Source organism: Arvicanthis niloticus, chromosome 16 (assembly GCF_011762505.2).
Source record: "Arvicanthis niloticus isolate mArvNil1 chromosome 16, mArvNil1.pat.X, whole genome shotgun sequence".
In the NCBI taxonomy this organism is placed as follows: domain Eukaryota; kingdom Metazoa; phylum Chordata; class Mammalia; order Rodentia; family Muridae; genus Arvicanthis; species Arvicanthis niloticus.
The window spans coordinates 64,827,621-64,848,198 of record NC_047673.1 but is presented as its reverse complement, the minus strand read 5'-3'; the positions used below and the strand labels follow the sequence as shown (position 1 = coordinate 64,848,198).

At 40.8% G+C, this 20,578-nt stretch overlaps 1 protein-coding gene across 4 annotated transcripts in view; it reads left to right on the top strand.

Annotated features, from left to right (window-relative positions):
- Positions 1-669: 669 nt before the first annotated feature.
- The window catches only part of Grem2 (gremlin 2, DAN family BMP antagonist), a 91,465-nt gene continuing 71,556 nt past the window's right edge, over positions 670-20,578 (top strand). Inside the window, exons 1-2 of one of the 4 annotated variants that reach the window (XR_013104481.1) lie at positions 4,987-5,315; positions 5,434-5,912. Coding sequence is in view for 1 of the 4 variants with exons in the window: in XM_076914542.1 (XP_076770657.1) it covers positions 2,106-2,107 (2 nt within the window). In the remaining 3 variants the exon portion in view is untranslated. Of the gene's footprint in view, positions 950-2,013; positions 2,108-4,986; positions 5,316-5,433; positions 5,913-20,578 lie in introns of those variants that run through there. The other 3 variants (XM_034520875.2, XM_076914542.1, XM_076914543.1) reach the window with 3 other exon arrangements.

The following is a 20,578-nucleotide window of genomic DNA, read 5'->3' as shown; positions in this document are numbered from 1 at the left end:
CTGGTCTATCATGCCCAGGCCAAGTGTGCAAGTGTTGGTCTATGTTCTCTGGATGTTGAATAATCTGATTTGTATTAGAAATCTCTGCGCTCAAAATATAGGGAAAATAGAGGGATAATAATGACCCCTATGTGGAAAAGAAAATAAATCTAAATGTTGGATACTTTGCACTGAATTCATTTAAGACTTTAATTATTAGTTAAACTCATTTTTTTTCAGCCATAGGATCAGCTTGCCTTTAATTTCACCCACCTGGGTTATTCAAAACAAAAGAAACCTGGTTTTATATGCATGTGCGCAAACATGTGTGCTTGTACGTGTGTGTGTTTCTATATTCTTGACATTTTTGAGTCTATCCTAAAGAGAATGATCTGAAGGCATGAATGGAGTGTATGGGTAAAGAGGATGGTTGATTTCGCTACATGACAAGGTTTGGATTGGAAGTCTGCTAAACAAAATGTTAAGCTGCCCACAAGGTTGTAAATTCACAGTCTGCAAGGAGGAAGGGAGAAATACAGAGAGCGACTGCACTGTGTGTGTGTGTGTACAGTGTTTGTGGGTTAGATGAGAAGCGAGGGCTGAGTGAAGCCCGAGAAGGAGGGGGTGACTAGTGTGATTTGTTTGGTGTTCTGAGCCAATAGAAACCCCAGCCTGTGATAATATCCCCATGCAGCGCCTAGAGGACTCAGTGCTGTCTCCAGCTCCTTCCACATCTGCAGGCGCGGCCGGGACGCGCTCCGCCCTCTGCGCTCCGCTCCGCTGTACTCTGCTGGGCTCTGCTTGCTCCGCACACCCAAGCTGCTTTCCCGGCCTCCAGCAGAACCAGGCTGTGGCTGCCCCCGCACGATCCGGCGCACACCCCGCTGTGGTTCGTGTCATTCACACAGAGGAGAGGGACAGGGAGACACACAAGGGAATCGAGGAGGAGGCTTCCATCTCGTCATTGCAGGTATGCGGATTGTCATGACCTATCTGAGGTGCACAGGTTTCTGTCTTCTGCCTTTCCAAGGCACCTAGGGTAGATTCATGTAGGTCCGCAGGGCTGGTTCACAGAGAAGCGCCGAGTGAATGCCCTCCTGACTTCTCCTGGGTTGTTACACTGTTTCTGTATGGCTGCGGCCACCAGGTGGATTCACCTATTGGATTCTGCGTAGGTGGAAAAGCCAGACCTTTAAACTTCACCGCGATCGATCCATCATTAAATAAATAAAATAACACCAGTACCTGCACACTGTCGTGCGGATACCCCTTGGTGATCTGCATTATAATGATGACCAATCATATAATTGTCTAGAAAGCAGGTTTTGAATGTAGTCAGGCTACTTAATATGTTCATGTGTTCCCTGTAGCATCAGGAAGCCACAGAAGACTTGGTCATGGTCTTGAATTCCTAAGCATGTAGCCAAAGTGGATACAGTCAGCCTCATGGCTGAAATATCACTATGTATTTAGGCTATGTTTGAAGGAGAAAAAAGAAAGAAGCGAGGCAGCAATTTTTTTTAAAAAAAGGCAGTTGTCATATTCTTACCTTCATTGATGAATAAAAAATAAAAATAAAAAAATCTTTCAGAACCCCTGACAGGATGAGTTTCAAATTCTCTCAAATTAGGTTTAAAGCATAACGAATTGATCCCAGTACTCGAGAGGCTGAGGCAGGAAGATTGTGAGTTCTAAGCCAGCCTGGGTTACATAGTTAAAACTATGAACTGAAAAACTTTGTACAAAATATAAACATTTTCATGCAATAAAATTCGTAGTTTGTGCTTTTGTTTAATCGTCAAAGGTATAGATTTCTCCGTGTTTATTCCTGAGGTGAAAGGTGGGGGAGGGCAACAAAATAGCTATTTTCCTGGGATTTCGCCATGTTTGATTCACAATTTTGAAGTGGGTTATGTAATTTTTTCCCCATGTTGATTACTTATGATTAAATTAACATTGCTTAATCAGTTCCATCTTCCCGGAAAAGCCAAAGGGACTGAGTAACTGTGATAAAGGACTGGTCCTGTTTTGGACAGTCCTCAGGGCTGATATTCACAGGCCCTACCCTCTGTAAGTGGTGCTTTTCCTGGATTGGGGATACAGAGTAGGGGTCTCTTCGGGATGTCATGTGAGTAATCAGATGCAGAATCTGAATAACACTCTACTCAGTCAGCTCCTGGTATTTGCTGGTAGAGACCCATTCATTGACAGTTCACTGCTGGCTCATGTGTCTGTGGTACCAGACAGAGTTTCAGCACCGCCCTTATCCCAAATCTTGTGCCTGGTCAAGCAAGATGAGGAAGTAATAAGAAAGCTATTCAGTTTGCATATCACCGTGGAGAGTTTAAATTGACCCATTTTCTTTTAATCAGATGACTGTGTTCTTTCGTCATTAGAAAGAATTTGTGCGTCGTTCTACCATGGAGTTAAGAAAATGTTACATTTTTGCCCTTTGACTAAAGTGAGTGATCACACAGGACACTTTTAAAAAGTCTTGACAAGCAATAGATGTGCTGCGTAAATGCTTTGTTTAAGGGAGAACATGTTAGTAGAGAAATATGTCTTATCCTTCGCATACACCAGATAAACTGATTGTAAGATGTTCACTAGTCATTGCATGCAACTCACCAGCTTAAGTCTATTTGTAGTTACAACTGCTTATTAATAATAATATTACTATTAATTACTATTGGGGTGTGTGTGTGTGTGTGTTGCATATAAGGAGGTAATAGAAAAACTTTAGGGAACCACTTCTTTCCTTCCAGAGTGGGATCTTGAGAGCAAACTCAGACCATCAGCCTGGTGCCGCTGAGCCATCCTGCAAGCCTGGAGAGTTTTGTTATGAGCATTTGTCAGAATTCTATAACTCATTTCCCCTTGTTGCTCAACTCCAAAGCCATGCTGGGTGTGCTGCATTGACTAAGTGAGAGCCTGCATACATTCATTTTGTGCAGGCAGAGATATGTGTGGCTTTCAGATACATGTATATATCTGGATGGGGATACAGGTACAAACATACACAGTGTTTTGATTATTCACTGTTTTGTGCTATCATTTTTATGGAGAAATTCATTCCAAGGCTCACTCTCTTTACACCTCACAATAGCCAACCAGAGAGCTAGATTTCCTCCAACTATGTATTGGTATAATTTAAATAAATCACATGCCTTCAAGTATTTTAGAACACCTCCATCTTAGCTCTCTTTTGATTTAAGAGAATAGTGTTGAATCCTGAGTTGGGTCCTGGGTTCTAGTGATATTAGATGATTATTTCCTGATTCAAGGACAAACCATGATAGACGACAGCCACAGTCTCCCAGGCACACTGTAGGCTGGGCCAGCCACATTTGTGCTCCAGTGGCATGACAGCAGATATGCCAGGTGGCAGGCAAGAGCTCCATGTTAGACTCTTTCAAGCAGTTAGGAGAACAGCTTCAACCAAGAAAATGTGCCCCATATTGGGCTTCTAACCAGTCCCACAAAGGACCAGCATGTAGATGAATTGTATAGAAGGGGAAGACATGTAATTATAAATTTGATCTATGGCGGCATCTGCTTCTTCAATTACCTGCTTCTCCTCCTATCACATAACTCTCTTGTCTCTAAGAACTGTACACATGGACTTAATAATGTATAAAACCAAACCTGATCACATGTCAGGCTACAGAAATGTGGTCCTTAGACCATTCATTGCAACACTAACCTTCCAATTTGGCGTACTTGCACTACCATTGATTCTAGTGGGAAAATCCCCTTGCTTCTCCAGCAGATGACAGCCCCAGCCCTTGGTGGGGCACTAATTGGTAGAGATGAGTCCCAGAGTCCTGTGGGAGTTAAGAGGGTGGAGGATGAGATGTTTCAAGCAACAAGAATGTGAAGTGAGACTGCGACAGTGGATAGCCTCAAATGGGAATCCAGGAGCCGGAGGGAAAATGAGTCTATTTCCTCTGGTTAGCTTCAAGGATATAGATTTGGTGTGATGTTCTGAATATTTTCAACACCATTTTCTGTGTTCCCAGGTATACTACACACAGGTGTGGGGTTGAAATAAACACTTTTTGATGTGCTGACAGGCCTGGACATACAAGCCAGAAGAGGGCAGCATGCAAACTCTGAAAATTTTGATGCCTCTTCTTCATGTGCTTATACTAATTTCTCAATGGCTCCAAAATCCCTGATCAAGCTTATGTACCCCCCTCCTTCTGGAAAACACAGTGTAGAGTTTTAAAAAGAGATATCTCATCCAGAGGGATTTTTTTTTTTTTGCTAGTTTTGCTTCAGAGTTGGAGTTGCCAGAAATGAAGAGAGCAACCTTATTTAACAGGGATCTCAGCTTCTGTTTCTTTTAGCTAACTTCACTTTTTTACTCGAATCAAGCATTCTTTATACTATTAGCAGATGAAAGAATGGGAAGCCACATTTAAAAAGGAAGAAAGAAAAAGGGAAGGTTGGGGTTCTCTGAGGCTTTGCCAAGAATAATAGTTCTTTGTTTGTTTGATTGTTTGTTCTTTGTGCTTTACCAGCAAAACCAACCATTACTGTAAGTGTGTCTCAAGTGTAAGCTCAAGGCCTCTGCATAATCAGGTATGGTTTTGGAAACTGGCCTTTTAAAACTAGGGATGTGGAATAAGTTGCTTCAGTGATGGGCAGAATCAAAGCCATGCTAACAAAACCAAGACTCAAATATCTACCTCTAAGTCCAGAGATGGTTAAACACCTAGCCTTTCCTAATCATTGTCTAATTCCCAGCGATTGGAGTTAGAACCAGAAGTGGCAGTGGAGGCTGTGGGTCTTAGACTAGAGATGATAAATCTTACATTATTCTTCAGTCTCTGAGATTAGTCCCCCTTTTTTGTGCTGTTTCTATCTTTGGAGATGACTCTGAAGGTGCAAGGTCCAGAAGTTCATAAAAGACAGAGTTCACCATTCTTACAGGGTGTGACTGGCATTGCTGAAACCTAAGTGGCCAGGCGTTTCCTCATTTGTTGTCATTTAGTAGGTTAGAGATGTTAGCCTCAGGGGATTCAGTCTCTTTGCTCTCTTGTCATCTACCATACAACTCACGACTGTATGTGAGCGGTGAGAAGAAAGCTCAGAGTGGGGTTTTAGACCCCACACTGAAAATCACAGAGAAGCCTCATTCTGGGAAAGCTGTGCTTCTCTAAGAGTGAGAAGGCCTGGGTTAAGGATAGATGCCTCAGAGAAAGAAAAGCCAAGGTATTTTTGTCAAGAAAGCATGGCTCCAAGCGCATAGGGTGGAATACAGGCGGCTCAGGGAAATGCTCATGTGTGCACCCATATCTTCTCTTCTCTAGGGCCACTACATTCTGCTCAAGGTGGGTCGCCCTGAATCAAAAAGGGGGGGGGGGGGGTTTCAAGGACAAGATTTAAATTCTTTAGTGTCTGGGAGAAGAGTGAGGTCATTGTGTGTCTCTGTTCTCCCCTGTTTTTTAGCTGCATTGGTTTCTGACATAGTCCTACCCGCTCTCTGGAACTGTGCAATGTCTCAATGCTGAAACTCCATGGAAAGATTGGTTTATTTGGGGTCCGCCTGGAACCAAGTACACTGCTGCCAGAGTGGGGGATAACAAGAGAAAGAGAAAGGACTAAGCCCAGACACTGGGGAATAATTTATAACCTCTGGTCTAAGACCCAGAACTCCTCTGCTGCTTCCAGTTCACTGTGGCTCAGCAACCCCCACACCAACTCCTTTCAGATAGTCAAATAAACCACAGTTCATTCCTCCCTTCTAAAGATTACTTTGAAATTTGGAGAAAAAAAAATCTATGGTAAGGGAATTCTGGCTGGAACCCTAGTAAAAAGACATATTTGTGCAAATAGTTCAATTAAAAGCTGTTTATAAATTTTTTTTATGCAAGGGAATCAGAAGGAAAGGAAATGCATAGATTTAAGAAAGTTCTCAAAAGGGGAAGGTTTTGAAGAACTCAAGGCCAACAACACAAATATTTTCAAATGTGACTTTCATGGTATGGGTTAGTGCAGATTCCCAGTATAGTTTTCTTCTCTCCTGTTACATATTCAGTGTCATAGCAAGTGTGAGAGAAGACATGGGGCAGGGGACCACCTGACTCTCTCATATGAAATTTGAAGTTGACATTGTCTAGTTGAGCTATTGTGTGCCTTAAAAGAATTATTCAGCCTGACTCTGTAACCATGACTTAAGGCTGAACGGAAGCCAGCCTGTTCATCATCTCTAACTGCTTTTATGCAATTATAACATGAACGTTGTCGTAGTTGCATTGGAAAAGAGCTGATAGAACTAAGTAGGTGTAAAAATGAGATATTTTTCTCTACCAATCACCTTTGCTAGGAATCTAATTTCTCTAGCTTTTCAAGAGATCTTTAATTTCCCACCCTCATTACTTATTTGAAAAGCTACAATTCACCTAACATTTGGTGAATGTGTACCACATGCCAGATATCAAGAGAAATATTTACTCAGATTATTGAATTGGGTCTCCATCAAAAACGCAGATATTAATGCATGTTTATGTAACCACAGAATTGAATAGCTGCAAATATAACCATTCATTCAACCATGTGAGCATGCATTTCTCAGATAGCTACTGAGCCTCTTTGTGTAATAACAAGAGAATTATATGTGTGCTTTTAATATTAATTTATTTTGGTGCATATACAAATGAATGCATTAGTCATATGCTCATGTTCTATTTCATAGACTAAACACATGAAGACATATTCAAACTTAAGTTCATTTGAGAGCTATAGCTGTGCCAGTCTCTTGAATAAGACTGTGTTTTGTGTCTTGGGACCACATCCTTGACTCAAAAAGATTACTCAAAACTATTCTTTATGAAAATGTTTGAGTAACACAGACATGTGGATTTACATATGTATCTTTAAGAATCCCCCTCAACAAACAATATGAGCTTCCTTGAGTCCTATTTTTCCCTAATCTTTGGAGCAGACTGACTAGAAATGTTGCTTGGTTTCAGAAAATAAAATCATGTTAATACTTTTTAATCTAGAAAGGCATTATCTAGACATTATGAAAAATATTTAAACCTGAAAAGTAAGGCAACTTGGTTTTCATGCTTATATCTTTCCCTGGAAAACCTGCTGTTTCCCCTGTGTACTTTGTACACAAAAGACAAGATATGAAAGTCTTTGTACTAGAAAGACAAGAGTGCATCGTTGTGCTTCATACTAGTCTTAGACTTCAGCTCTATGTTCTTCTTTCTGTAAAAACAACTATCTCAAATGTGACTTTGTTAACCATTTTATAGCTATCATACAGTTTGTAGAAACACACTAGCTATTATCAGCATCAGCATCATTCCCATTTTACAGATGAGCTAATCAACACTTTGGGCTTTCAGATTATCATGTAGATGAAGGTAGATAGGTAGATGGACTGGTTAGAATTTACTATGAGTTCAAGCCCTAGAACACATAGGCCATAGTGTGTTTGTATCTCTAGAACTGAGAAGGTAGAGAAAGGTAGATTCCTCTTCTTGCTGGTTATTCAGCTTCACTTACTTGGTAGGCATGAGGCCCGTGAGAGACTCTGTCTCAAAAATCAAGGTAGATGACATCTGATAAACAACACCTGAAATAGTATTGTGGCTTCCAACCCCTCCATAACACACACATATAAATACATCCACACACATGAACACACACACACACACACACACACACACACACACACACACACACAGTACCACTAGTCAAGCTGTTACAAACCATCTGTTTCAAACCCACATTCCTTACCCTTCCTTCAAGTATTCCTAAGTAGGCATTGAGAAGTTTCGGTCTGATCTAGAAACACTCTGCAAGAATATAGGTTACCACAGTAAAGGAAACAGAGTACCTTTAAGAGCTCAGTGTCATAAGAGAGACAAGAGATATTTGAACAGAGTCATAACCTGCCACACTGAAAATACAGTGTGAATTTTGCTTAATGAACATAGCTGGTTGGCAACAGGAACTCCATTCTGCTATCGGCCATTTAAATCCTTTCTTCGACTCCTCTGCATTTGTTCTACACACTACTCCATCCAATGTGGGTGAAGACTTCTTGGGTGTGTTTTGCTCACGTCTTCTGCTCGCTTTTAAATGATCCTGAGGATAGAGACTGTTTCTTATTCAATGTTTTATTTCCTAGACCAGAAGTGGTGAATAACAAACTGTGTCTGGTCTGAGTACACTAAGATCCAGCTACACCTAATTTAGAGCTGGGATAGGAGACTGCTCTTTATCTCCAAGGAGATATGGTCTCCAAATTCTTCAAACACACATATCTACCAGAAGCTAAACAAATGACAAACTTAATCATGATCTCTCTCTTTCTCTTTCTCTCTCTCTCTCTCTCTCTCTCTCTCTCTCTCTCTCTCTCTTTCTCTTCTTCCTCTCTTTCCTCTCCCTCCTTCCTCCTCTCCCTCCCTCCCTGTCTCCCTTCCTTAGTCCCTCCTTCATTTCCTCTTTTTTCTTTTCTTTTCTTTTTTTGCTTTCTGTGCCTCAATGTGCCTAACCCTTTAATGCTTTAAAATGATTATAAGAAAGTCAAGGAAGTATTAAAAATCTGTTCTCCTTACAAACATAGTATTACTCCATAAGAATCAAAAATATGGAGTCAACCATTCTGATAGATTTTTACCAAGTGAAGAAAAGTATAAAGATGATGCCAGAGTGCTACCCTCTATTTATCCTCTATCATGCAGGCTACTTGTTAACTTTGGGATGCAAGCTCATTTTCTGACTATGTTTAGTTTGAAAGTTAAAAAACTCCTCATGATGAAGAAGAAAGTGATAACATCACTGAAAATTTAGGGGTAAATGTCATTGTTTTCAGATGAAAAACTTAATTTAAGAGAAACTGAAGAGTTTAATGAATTTTCTCTGTATTAATTTCAGACAGCAGGTTTTTGTTAGCTTCTATTTTGTTTTGCTTGTTTGTTTGCCTTGCTATACAAGTTCTTACTATGTAGCTCAGGCTAGAACAGAATTCACAGCTGTGGCTCCCTTGCCTCGGATTCTTGAGTACTAGAACTGCAGGACCATGCCAAGGTTAGAGGGCAGGTTTAAAACATTTAAGTGTCTTCTACATTAGAAGTCTCATGAAAATTCAGCAGGCTCTGAGAACTGGAATGGTTCCCACAATTCCATCTTGAATTATACTGGTCTGTAGTGGAACTTCCCCATGGTAGCAATGAATGTATCAGATAACAGTAGTCTTGACACAATGTGTAGGATCAAAAGCTATTTGGATGTTTTGTTGATTCATACATCTCTAAACATCACTGATACCCTTCACAACCTCAAAACCACAGTGGTTATTAAACTTCTTTCTGAAAAGTATTGTTAGCATCAGCCTTACTCAGACGCTTTCATTTACTATCATTTACATAATACATGTGCATATCTTCATAATTCCTATATTGACTTTATCAGAACACGGGGAACAAAATATAAAAACCTCACCCCACAGGTAGAAAGTTAGGCTTATTAGGGGCAGCTTTTCTAACAACTGTGATTGTCCCTATTGGAAATGTGAGTCAAAACATTGGTGCTGAAGGTTGGGATAAAGGAGATCTAGTTGTCAGGAATAAGCCTCGCACAGAATTACGTCTTGGTGGCACCGAACTCCAAGGAATCTCTACATGCTCAAAAGAAAAAGGAATGTAGACAGACCGTCTCTCCTCTGTTTGAATTTCTCTGGCTTGAAGCAGGTTGCTATGCCACAAGAGAAGAGTCCTTGTGGGAATACCTCCTAGCACATGTCTTTGTATTTTTAATGGTTGGTCTTCAACATCAGTAATTTCCAGTAAGATAAGTTGGATGACTCATGGTGATAGTTGACAGGTACAGCTTGTGTCCTGAAAAGTGAGAGTTTGTCTGCATTCAGAACCTCATGCTATATTCAAGTGTCGTTTTTATGGCTTGTTTCCTCTTCCTCACCATCACTCTTGAAGAGACCATATTATTCTCAACTTCATATCTTTGTTCTGTTGCGTTACATCTGAGTCATGGTATTTAACGTTTGGCAAGTGAATGAATGAAAAACTACCACATATACAGGTCACCACGATTACAAAAGCAGTGACCTCATTTTAAAAATAATACATTGTAGGGAAATAATATAAGAAACAACCCTTCTGATTTTACTCAGTTTAGATCTGAAATATTTCCCTAAAAACCATGTTCTGAGCTAGAAAGGTGACCCAGTCAAAACACTCAAATATTATTTTTCTTGGTGCAGTTGATATCATCATTATTGTTGTTATTGTTATTACTATTGCTCAGGGTTTTGATATTAGTGGAATAGACATCAGAATGGATGTCCGTGAAGGTTTATTAAAGAACAGTTCATTACACTAAGTACTTTGGAACTGAGACTTCTATTTTGTAAACTGAGATAAATAAGCTGGAGTGTTTGGGTCTCAATTTTATCTTTGAAGTAGAAAGAATAATTATTTGGAAGAAAAGCTAGTCAGACACTCTTCAGAGAGCCATTGATTCATTTAGCAAGTATTTATGGAACCAGGGCTAGACGTGGCAAGAGATCAAAAGATGGACCATGTTTTGAAGAAGCTTAGCGTTCATGAAGAAAGCAAGACATGTATGTCAACAGTAAGTACACAAGGTGAAAAGTGGGGAATGCTAGCAATAACTTGCACAAATAAGGTCTCCCCAGTTTTCAGAAAGCAAAACGTCATTTCCAAGGAAGACTTCAGGAATATTTCTGGAGAGCTGGGCAGATCTGACTTTGTGTTGCTGTCATGATTGACTTCCACTCTAGCCTCTTCATGGCATGTGTGATGTGTTTGGTGTGTTATAAATCCCATAGCTTTAGATAGAGATAAAACTTATTTAGTCTCCTGGTTTTATAGCCATGACAGCGTTAGCACAGAAGTTGCCTGTTTTTCAAAACAAGTTGGCGGACTGCAGAGCTAGTGTTAGAATCCAGCCCCCCTCTTCCATCCTTTCTTTGAGAACATCCTCCCATACAACACTCTACTCTTAAGGAACCTAAGTCAACAGTACATGAAGTGCCACAGCCTTTCACAGAGGTCCGATGTGCACCTGCCAGAGGGTTGCCCAAGCTGGGGAAAAGCATTGTACTTGCTGACAAAAGATTTCATGGAAAGTTTTATTATTGTTTAAATGGAGGATCTTAGCTTTCTACTTTTCATTTCAGTACTGTTGTAGGACTCATCTCAGAGCTCAGACTCCCCAAGGCTAAGATCCAAGGAAACTATCCCAATCTCATCTAGAAATCCAGCAATGTCTTCATCTGGGCTGGGGTCTAATGAAGCAATGGCAGCCACTGCCTCTCCCCTCTTGGATTTTCAGGCACTGGAGTGAGTTTGGGATTCCCTAAGAGAACGCAATGACTCTCCTCCTCCTCCCTTCTGTTTGGACTAAAGGATTTGTATGGCATTAGAATGGATTATCTCTGTGATCCATGTGCTCAAGTTGTCTCCCACTCCCAAACCAGTGTCTCCTGTAGCCCAAATGCCTCATTTGGACTGGCTTATTTGATCATACTTAGAATTCCTTTAAGTAGCAGATGAAATCTCTGGACAGGACTAGGGAAAGAAATGAGTCTGTCAGAGTCTACTCCCACTCGTTGGTACATAATCACTTTGGATAGAAGCACTCTGCACTTTTTTAGACAGACATATTGATAGAATATACACCATAGCAATACACCACAGCCAGACATCTCCCTGGGAGAGGCTCCCCAATAAATAGTGGGCACACCTTTCAACAAATTTCTATTGGATAACGAGTGGATGGATGGGTGGGTAGGAAGATGGATGTACAGACAGATTGGTTGGATGAGTTACAGCAGTACAGTGTCTCCAGATGACTCTGAGACTCTGCAGGCAGATGGACTCTTCCCAGGGAAGCAAGTATTATCCACTGAAAGGAGAAATAGGAAGTAGCAAATATATCCAGGGGAGAACACCCATATTTCATGATAGCTCCATTCACACTTGTTCTCAAATTCCAGTCAAGGTAAGATGCCATCGCCAAAGAGAAATGTGCCTGTGGAAAACTAGAACAGCTAATACCAAGTTTTATTTTTATAGAAATCAGGAGCAAACATTTTCAGTTCTATTCTTGGAGTCGAATGATACACTGCTGCAGATGACTGATATGTGAATAGACACCATATGTATTTGTACAAAGGGAGGAAAATAATTCACCATTGTAAAAATATCTTTGGTCTTCATCCGGGTGATATGTGCCTTCATGGTTCTGTCAGGTGGTTTTGCTGTAAGAGATTATTCTTGGACTAATAGAAAAACTTCCTTTTATATGGGTTGTATGTTTTCTCAGATTATCATTGTAGCATGCAAAATCTCACAACTCCAGAAACTCAAAAGATCAAAGGCAGAGAGGCCACTGCGCTCCCTGCACCCACCACACACCAGCACAATAGTTTGGCTACTAGAAATGCTTTTCATAGCAACACAAAAGTGGGCTTTTATAATTACCAAGCAGCACTGTGAAAGCTGATATGCATTCCTAATTCTTCCATTAGATATTGCCCTTGTTTTTTGATGGCAATAAAATTCAGATTGTCTCCATATGATGAAACACTGGCCAGCTGAGGCCTGGAGCTGTAGAGTTGATATTAACTGCAGTGGTGTTGGACTGGTTCTCTGTTTCAAATGACAGCCAGAGCTATCAAATAAACCCAGTGATATTTATTAGGGTGGCTTCTGAATATACAGAGTGTGATTCATGACAGAGACTAATCTTGCTAAAGGAAGGGAAAAGATGTTTTCCATCTGCATAGCCATCTCAGTAGCTGGCATGGGACAGACGTTCAGACCACATTTTGTGGATGCTTGAAAACCTTACAGCATGAAGATTGGAAGTAAAGGTCTCTGCTGAAACGTGACAGAGTCACAGATGGTGCCAACACATTGGTCAGTGGTTTAGAATGTAAGTCTTTTTGTCGAAGTTCTGATTTTACATGTTTCGCCAATTTTTATTGAGCTTCTGAGAGTGCCAGGAACTAGAAGTAAAAAAAGAACAGTATATATCCCTACCTTCCGGGAGCTCCCTGCTCACTTGTGAAAACAAGCAAGAAAATAAGATGTCAACAAGTAAGTAGTGCAAGCAAAAACTGTACACATAACCCAGTAGTACATTTGTCTAGCATGTGCCAGGTCCTACGTTTGCTCCCTGGGCCTACTAACCAATGAAGTACAATATGTAAAGTAAGTAGAGTACGTACCTGTAATCTCAGCATATGGGGATGGGAAGCAGGAGGATTGCTGTATGTTCCAGGATAATAAGTGGTTTTTATCAAGGGTCTGCCTAAAAAATAGAAAGCAAGGGCTTTCAGAGAGGTGGCTCAACGGCTAAGAGTGCTTGCTGTTCTTCCAGACAACCGCAGTTCTGTTTCCCATATCTACGTCAGGCAGCTCATGAGCGCCTGTGACAGCAGCGCTGGAGAATATGGTGTCCCCATTGGCTTCTGCAGGCACCTGCATGTGTGAGGTACACACACACACACACACACACACACACACACACACACACACGGAAAGAGAGCGGGGAGGGTACCACCACCACCATCAAAATAGTCTAGACAATCTGTGAGCAAAGGAAATCGGAATAGGGTGACCATGAGAATTTGCATCACTGGTTCTCTTTAAAAAGGTGATCATATAAGCATGCACCATGCTGGAGAACATCACCAGCTCACTGTTCTCAGCAGTCTACAGCTTTTACACACCATCTCTTCAGCACTTTAGCTTATTGGTTGTCACATGTCACATTGGCACGCAGTTTCTTTCCCCACAGGGTTCTGTAACATATCAATGCTTATAGTTAGTGGTGGGCACACCATCTCCATGATTTCCAGGCTTGAGTCTCAAGAGTCACTTTTGACAGCCCATGCTTTGCACTCTCTAAGCTCTGGCTGTTCTCCTTTGCTATAGCCAAAGGCTTTGGTCTTGGTTGCTTTTTTGTTTGTTTGGTTTTGTTCCCCCATCCCACCCCCACCACATGAAGTCCTGTAACTGCAGTCATAAAAATCTAATGATGATTGGAATCTAGGCAAGTCACAGTCTTTAGTTCTTTAGAAAAATATGGCCCAAGGAACAATGACACAGAAAAGTCACCATGTTCTTTGTTTCTTGTTTTATATCTGACACTGGCTGCCTTTTAGTATAGAAGAGAGCATGCCTGAGCAGGTGAGGTGTTTCCAGCCTCTGTGTACTTGAACACCAGCCAGAGTGCAGGATTGGGAAAGTGATTGCCCAGAGGTCAGATTCCACCCCTTTCCCCCTTCTCTTCTACAAATGCACAAGGAGCTAACCAAATGTTTGTTTTTCTATCAGAACACAAGTTTGGGTACAACTACGTGACTAGTGGCAGCTGAGCTGAAACCCTGTTTCATAACAGGGTCTTACCTGAGTGCTTTAGACTGTACTTGACAGCATGTTTAAAACTGACCATTAACCTTGTAAGAGCAGGTTGATGCACAGAAGTGACCTTTGCTAAGTAGCAAGTGGGCTAGTCAAGGTTAGGATTGGCCCCTGGAGAAACACAGTGGTCCCCTCAAACACAAGTTTTCCCTCATGGCAAATAATGTATGAAATGATGCATTGGATTCAGAATTTGGCATTGTACTTGAAGGAAGAAAAACCATCTCTCAGCTGAATTGAAGAAAGCCCCTGGTGTCATAGTAAGAAGTACAACAAAGTCAGTGTCTATTTTTCAATCAGCCCCTTCAAGAACGATAACTACCATCATGAGAGCCACTGCTAATCTGGCACTTATCATGCCAGGAACCAAAGTAAATCTTTCAAAAAAATGCATTGCAGACTGTGCATATCCTTGTTCTTCAGAAGAAGAGTGTCAAGTTGTCTGTCCTTTATCAAAAGTTAACCCTGTGTCTTGTCTATGAACCACTAAAGGACTTGTTCTTGGCCTTCATGACAAGTCCAGTATTAAACGCTGAATATAATCTCATTTACTTTTCCAATCAAATAATAGAGCCAGGTCTTATTACACATGAAAGCTGTACTGCCAATGACAAGAGACTGGCATCTACAACAGGTTTCAAAGCCCGTGCTCTCTGTCCATTTGCTAGGTGTGCATCAGACAGCGCCAGGATCCACGACTAGGCCCAGGTGGCTTTCCCTCTGGAGTTTCTAGAGTCTTTTAATAGGGAATGACCTTTTGTTGCCTAAGCCAGAACATGATTTGGAAAGTAAAATACTAAGACTGATCCAAACGTGGGGATGGACTGTCCACATATTCACAGGGGGGAGGCGACACCAGGGATATGGGGATATGGAAGGAATGGGGCACACTTCTGAGAAGGCAAAAATGTCAAGGAAGGGAGCTGTGAGCTGGTAAAGTAGACACCCACTTTGTTCACACCTTCAGCATGGGCCAAGATGCCACACTGATAATCTGGTTTCAGATTTATTATATTTATTGCTGTTTTCTAGAATTATCTACCCATGGAAGATTGTTCTGCTAATCATTCTAAATTGCGAATGATTTTCTAGAGCCCTTCTCTCATCCTCTTAGATTCCCAACAAATATCCTTCCCAAGTTCATTTTTTAGGAAAAGAAAGACTAAAGAACGAACTGAGTCTTGCTCTTCCGTTCTCTTGCCAGCTGCAAAGGTTGAGCTTTTCCTTTGCAGGATGGACTCCTGCCACATACAGCAGCAGGCTACATGCCGCCGACAATGCCCACTGAATGGGCTGTGTGCACTGCTGGGTGAGGAGCTCTGATTCTGGGAATCAAGCTAATGAGACTCTTCTGAAAACTAGGGTGATCGTAACATTTATCATTCAAACTAGATTGCTTTCAGAGCATGGGGGAGGGTGCTATTAATAAACTGCCTGAGACAACAGGCAGAGCTGGAGCTGTTGCAGGGCAAATAAGGACATGAAAAAAAAGTACTTACAGGTCAATAATATATTGTCAGCCCTCCAGTAACACAGTCTTGTTCAAACCATATGTTATTTAATAGACTCTGAGGACAATCACACCTACTCATTTATGACCATTGAGGACCTACTATGTTCTTGGTGTTCCTGACTGGAGGAAGATCTGCTAAGGACTCCCCAGGAAGATTCTCATTTCAGAGAACATCAGAACATGACTTGTAGACATTCTTGTAGCAACAGTACCGATCAATTCTTTTTATTGGTGACACATGCTCTGCGAAGTGATTTTGTTCATTGCCTAGTTAATCCCCATGTAATCCCATGAGCAAGAACACCAAGACTAAGTAAGGTAAATTTACCCAGGGTACCCCAACATATAGCCAGTGGAGACAGCGTTAGCTCTTAATGTGTATGATTTTGAAGTCTGAGCTCATAGTACCATGCTTTCTATGGTTCTGCACAGATAACACATGGCATATGTCATAGGAGAGGACCCTAGAGGCCACAGACCACAGACAAGTCCCGTTCTCCATCTAGTCGCTGCTGGGAACAAAGAAGATAGGAAGGCTCCTCAAAGAACATGACAGTTGCAGTGAGCCTTACTGGACTTTCAGAGGGCTGAATGGAGACATGAAACTCAGGGTCAAACCTCACAGCTTGGTATATGGGTCAGGAGAGAACATTTGTCCCTGACAACACTGGTAAGAAGAGAGTCATGAGACCGTACTGCCTGGCTCCACAGTGGACAACAAGAAGGGCCCAAAGCCTAGGCCCATCACAGAGACACACAGATCATTATTCAAAAAGACATCCCTGGAAAAAGGCTCTGTTCCTTTTCAGAACCATTGAAACCTCCATATCACTGAAGAATACATCAAGAAAAATATCAGCAAATTCTATTCACCAGACAATATGAAACACAGGAGTTCTATCTGTGTCAATTTGTTTATTTATTTGAGGCAGGATCTTATCTATTGCAGGCTCATAGACCCCCAGAGTAGCTAAGTAATGAGGGATGATCGTACAATCTTTTGCCTCCATGTCCCAAGTGCTGCAGTTGCCTCCTCATCCCACCAAGCCTGGTTTAAATGGTGCTGAGATCTGAACCTGGGGCATCTTGCACGTTAGGCAAGCACTCAGCCCACTGAACTCCACCCCATTCCCCAATTATGTGAATTTTGAAGACAGCTGAAAAGCAACATTTTCATTACTAAGTTTTAAAGCTTAAATTTATTATGCCAATCTCTTTGAAAAGTATCATTTATCTTCAAAATGTCTGAAAAGGTAGCATTAGGATTATTCCTCTTGCTACCCATGGGTCCAAACAAAATAGTTATAGGATACTCTCTTATTGTGTGAATGGCATATGAAATGAATTAGAGCTCAGAATTCTAGCTGTGTTTCCTTTAAAAATCATGAACACATTAATTAATAATGGTCCATTTTACATGAGATTTAATTTTTAAAAATATCATCTCAAGTGGTCACTCACATTTATAATATTATCATCTGAGAGGGTGGATTATAAATCTGAGGCCATCTGGAAGTACAAAGAGAGATGTTGTCTCAAAAACAAAATCATCTTGCATCATTCTTTCTTCCCTGATGCACTGACAGTTATTCAAATGTATGCTTCTTTCCAGTGTCAAGATGGTTTATCTCTTAGCATCCTCCCCAGTGTTTGCAGTTCTTCCCATTGTAGCCCAGAGTCTAGCCTCCTATCATCTAATTTTATATCTTAGAACAAAATTGTATGATTTTTATAGCCATTTGTAAATTCAGCTTGATTTGTTTTTTTAAGATTCAAGCATTTTCAAAAGGAACTTCATCTTGTGGTAGAGTTCAGAACCATTTATGTTCCACCCCAAGCATCATAGTAGCACCATACCTTGTAGGAAATCCTGAAGCCAGGTTTCCAGGAAAGATTCTGGACCTACTACTTTAGATACCAGAAATTTGTCAAAAGCTGCTAGGTGGCCTGCATATACATGTGCACACCCATACTTTTTAACAAATCATGGTTATGACAAAATTGGTTATGAACAATCTTTCCCAGATCACAAGGAAATTCGCCAGACCTGTCACTTAGTTGAAATAATGATCAGGAAATGTTGGAAGTAGAAGATGAAGGAATGACAGAATAAAGAAATCAAGAGGAATAGCCACCAAAAATAGTGTAAGATTTCTTTATACACACTGGGCAGTAAGGTCGAGGCCTATAAGACAGTCTCTATTGCTAGACACCTAATTGTATATTTAAACATATCTCCAGACAACATAACTTCTTTCCTGGTGAATTAACTATATTTTATTCAGTTCACGTATTCAATGAGGACATACTCAGTCCTCCTTTGTACTAGTCTCTCTGAAAAGCTCTGGGAAGATGTAACAGACGGGATTGTATGATTCATGCTCTCAGCAGCCAATGCCAGTGGCAGAGTTGAAAAATAGACATGTGCACATTAAAAAATACTGTTATATACTCTGTAGAAAACAGCATGACTGATTGACCAGAGAAATCTCCTTAAGCAAATGTCAGTTAAGAAACCAGTACCATGGCATGCTGGCACACACCTATAATCACAAGACGTCGAGTTAGGAGAATCACAAGTTCAAGGCCAACCCTTAAACCAAGCTATTTAGGAAATTCCAGGGCAGTCTGGATTTCATAGTGAGACTTCATTTCAAAATGTTAAAAATAAAATGGCTGAGCACAGCAAAATGAAAAACACCCAATAAAAGAAATATATAGGCCAGCAAGATGGCTCCATAGGAAAAGCTGCAGACTTGAGTTTAATCTTTGGGAAACACATAGGGGGAAAAAAAGAAGTTCTCCAGTTTGTTCTCTGACTTCCACATGAATGCCACAGCATGTGCAAACTTACATGCTTGCACACAAAAATCAATCAACCAATCAAATGTAATAAAGTACATTTCTCAGATGTGTGTTCTTAAAGTACAGACCCATCTCTATACATGCTGCTTCCCTGCTGACAGAATACTATTCTCCAAATAGAAATTTCTGTAATCCCAGCACTTGGGAGGCAGAGGCAGGCAGATTTCTGAGTTTGAGGCCAGCCTGGTCTACAGAGTGAGTTCCAGGACAGCCCGGACTATACAGAGAAACCCTGTCTCAACCCCCCCCCCCCAAAGAAAAGAAATTCCTGGACATTGAAGATGAAAATCTTTCTCCATCTCACTGCAGGCCCATCTCTTCTACCTCCAACTGAGCCCTGTTAACCCATCATCCCTTTCATTTGAGCCAGCATTGCATTCTTCTGGGTTCCTTCTGCTCCCACTCCTCACCCAATATCCACCTGTTAAAATCCTACCCATCTCTCCAGTCCCAGCTTAAAGGCCACCTGTTCCAGCAAGCTTATCCCTCTGCCAGAGTTCCTCATTCCTTTCTCCATCTTTCCCAAGGACTTTGCACCTCTTCCAGGATGCCTACTACACTCTTCCTTGAACCATGAATATTTATGCACACCACCACACCAATAAAGCCTGCAGGAGGTCAGCTGGTCCTCAATTACAACTCTCTGATCTCAGGGCAATGCTCTGTAGAGAGACTCACCTCAAGTGCCAAGCAAATTCAAAGATGCTGAAGAACTAGCCCAAAGAAGCAGGAAGATGGGGAGTTGAATCAGAATTAAATTGTAGGCATTAATCTGCTAACTACCATCAAGGACCATTCTGGTTGGTTTTGACTCTCAAGAGAAAGAAATTACATTCCCATACATTTCCTTGGAGTGGGTTTTTATACTTGCTTATTTTTTACCATAGCTTCTAAGCTGAGTTTTAACATAAGGGTGTGAGCATTTGGACAGGCACAATGAATGCAGAGTTCTACAATGTCTGAGGCTTCAGGCAGGAAATCATCCCTCTGCTGCTGAGGAGGATAGGATTTAAGGCTGCTTTATTGATTTCAGTCCCTCACTCATCCCAATTCACCTTTATTTCTGACACACTAGTATCACTTTGTAGATGTGTAATTATGTAGTCAGAAAACAGAGGTTTTAGATACTGGCTTGACTTTAATACCCTACACGAACATGCACCACCTTACCCAAGAGAAAGCATTTAACTCAGATTGTTTACAGTTTTTCATAGATAGATTGGTAGGTAGATAGATAGATAGATAGATAGATAGATAGATAGATAGATAGATAGATGGATAGATGATAGGGCTATGACAGTTCTGACTTCTTATAAATATGCAAAATGCAGAAGTGATAGAAAGTAAGAACAGTATGGTGTTGTTTTATATGAGAACATAAATGTTTGTGAGAAGTGCTTTGTTAGGAAATTATGCTACTGTGACAGCATTAGAATGGACCCATATCACTGGATGAGGTGTTTTGATGGTCAATAGAAACAAAATGTCTATATAATACCCACATCAGTTTTTTACATTAACTGTTTTTATGAAAATAACTAGGGATACCCTATAAAATAATGACTTAAACGGAGAGTGTAGCAGCTGCACAGACCAGAGATGGGGACACATTCCCTCTTGTTATCAAGTACTTTTCACTATCTGTATTGTGGATATTATAGTTTAGAAAGTTTTCTTTATTCTTGAGAATTTCATACAATTATACAAAGAAATATGATTGAGTCTGCTCTCTATTCCCCACAAAATACAAGATACTGCCCCTCCAAACCTTAGGCTTTTTTTTTTT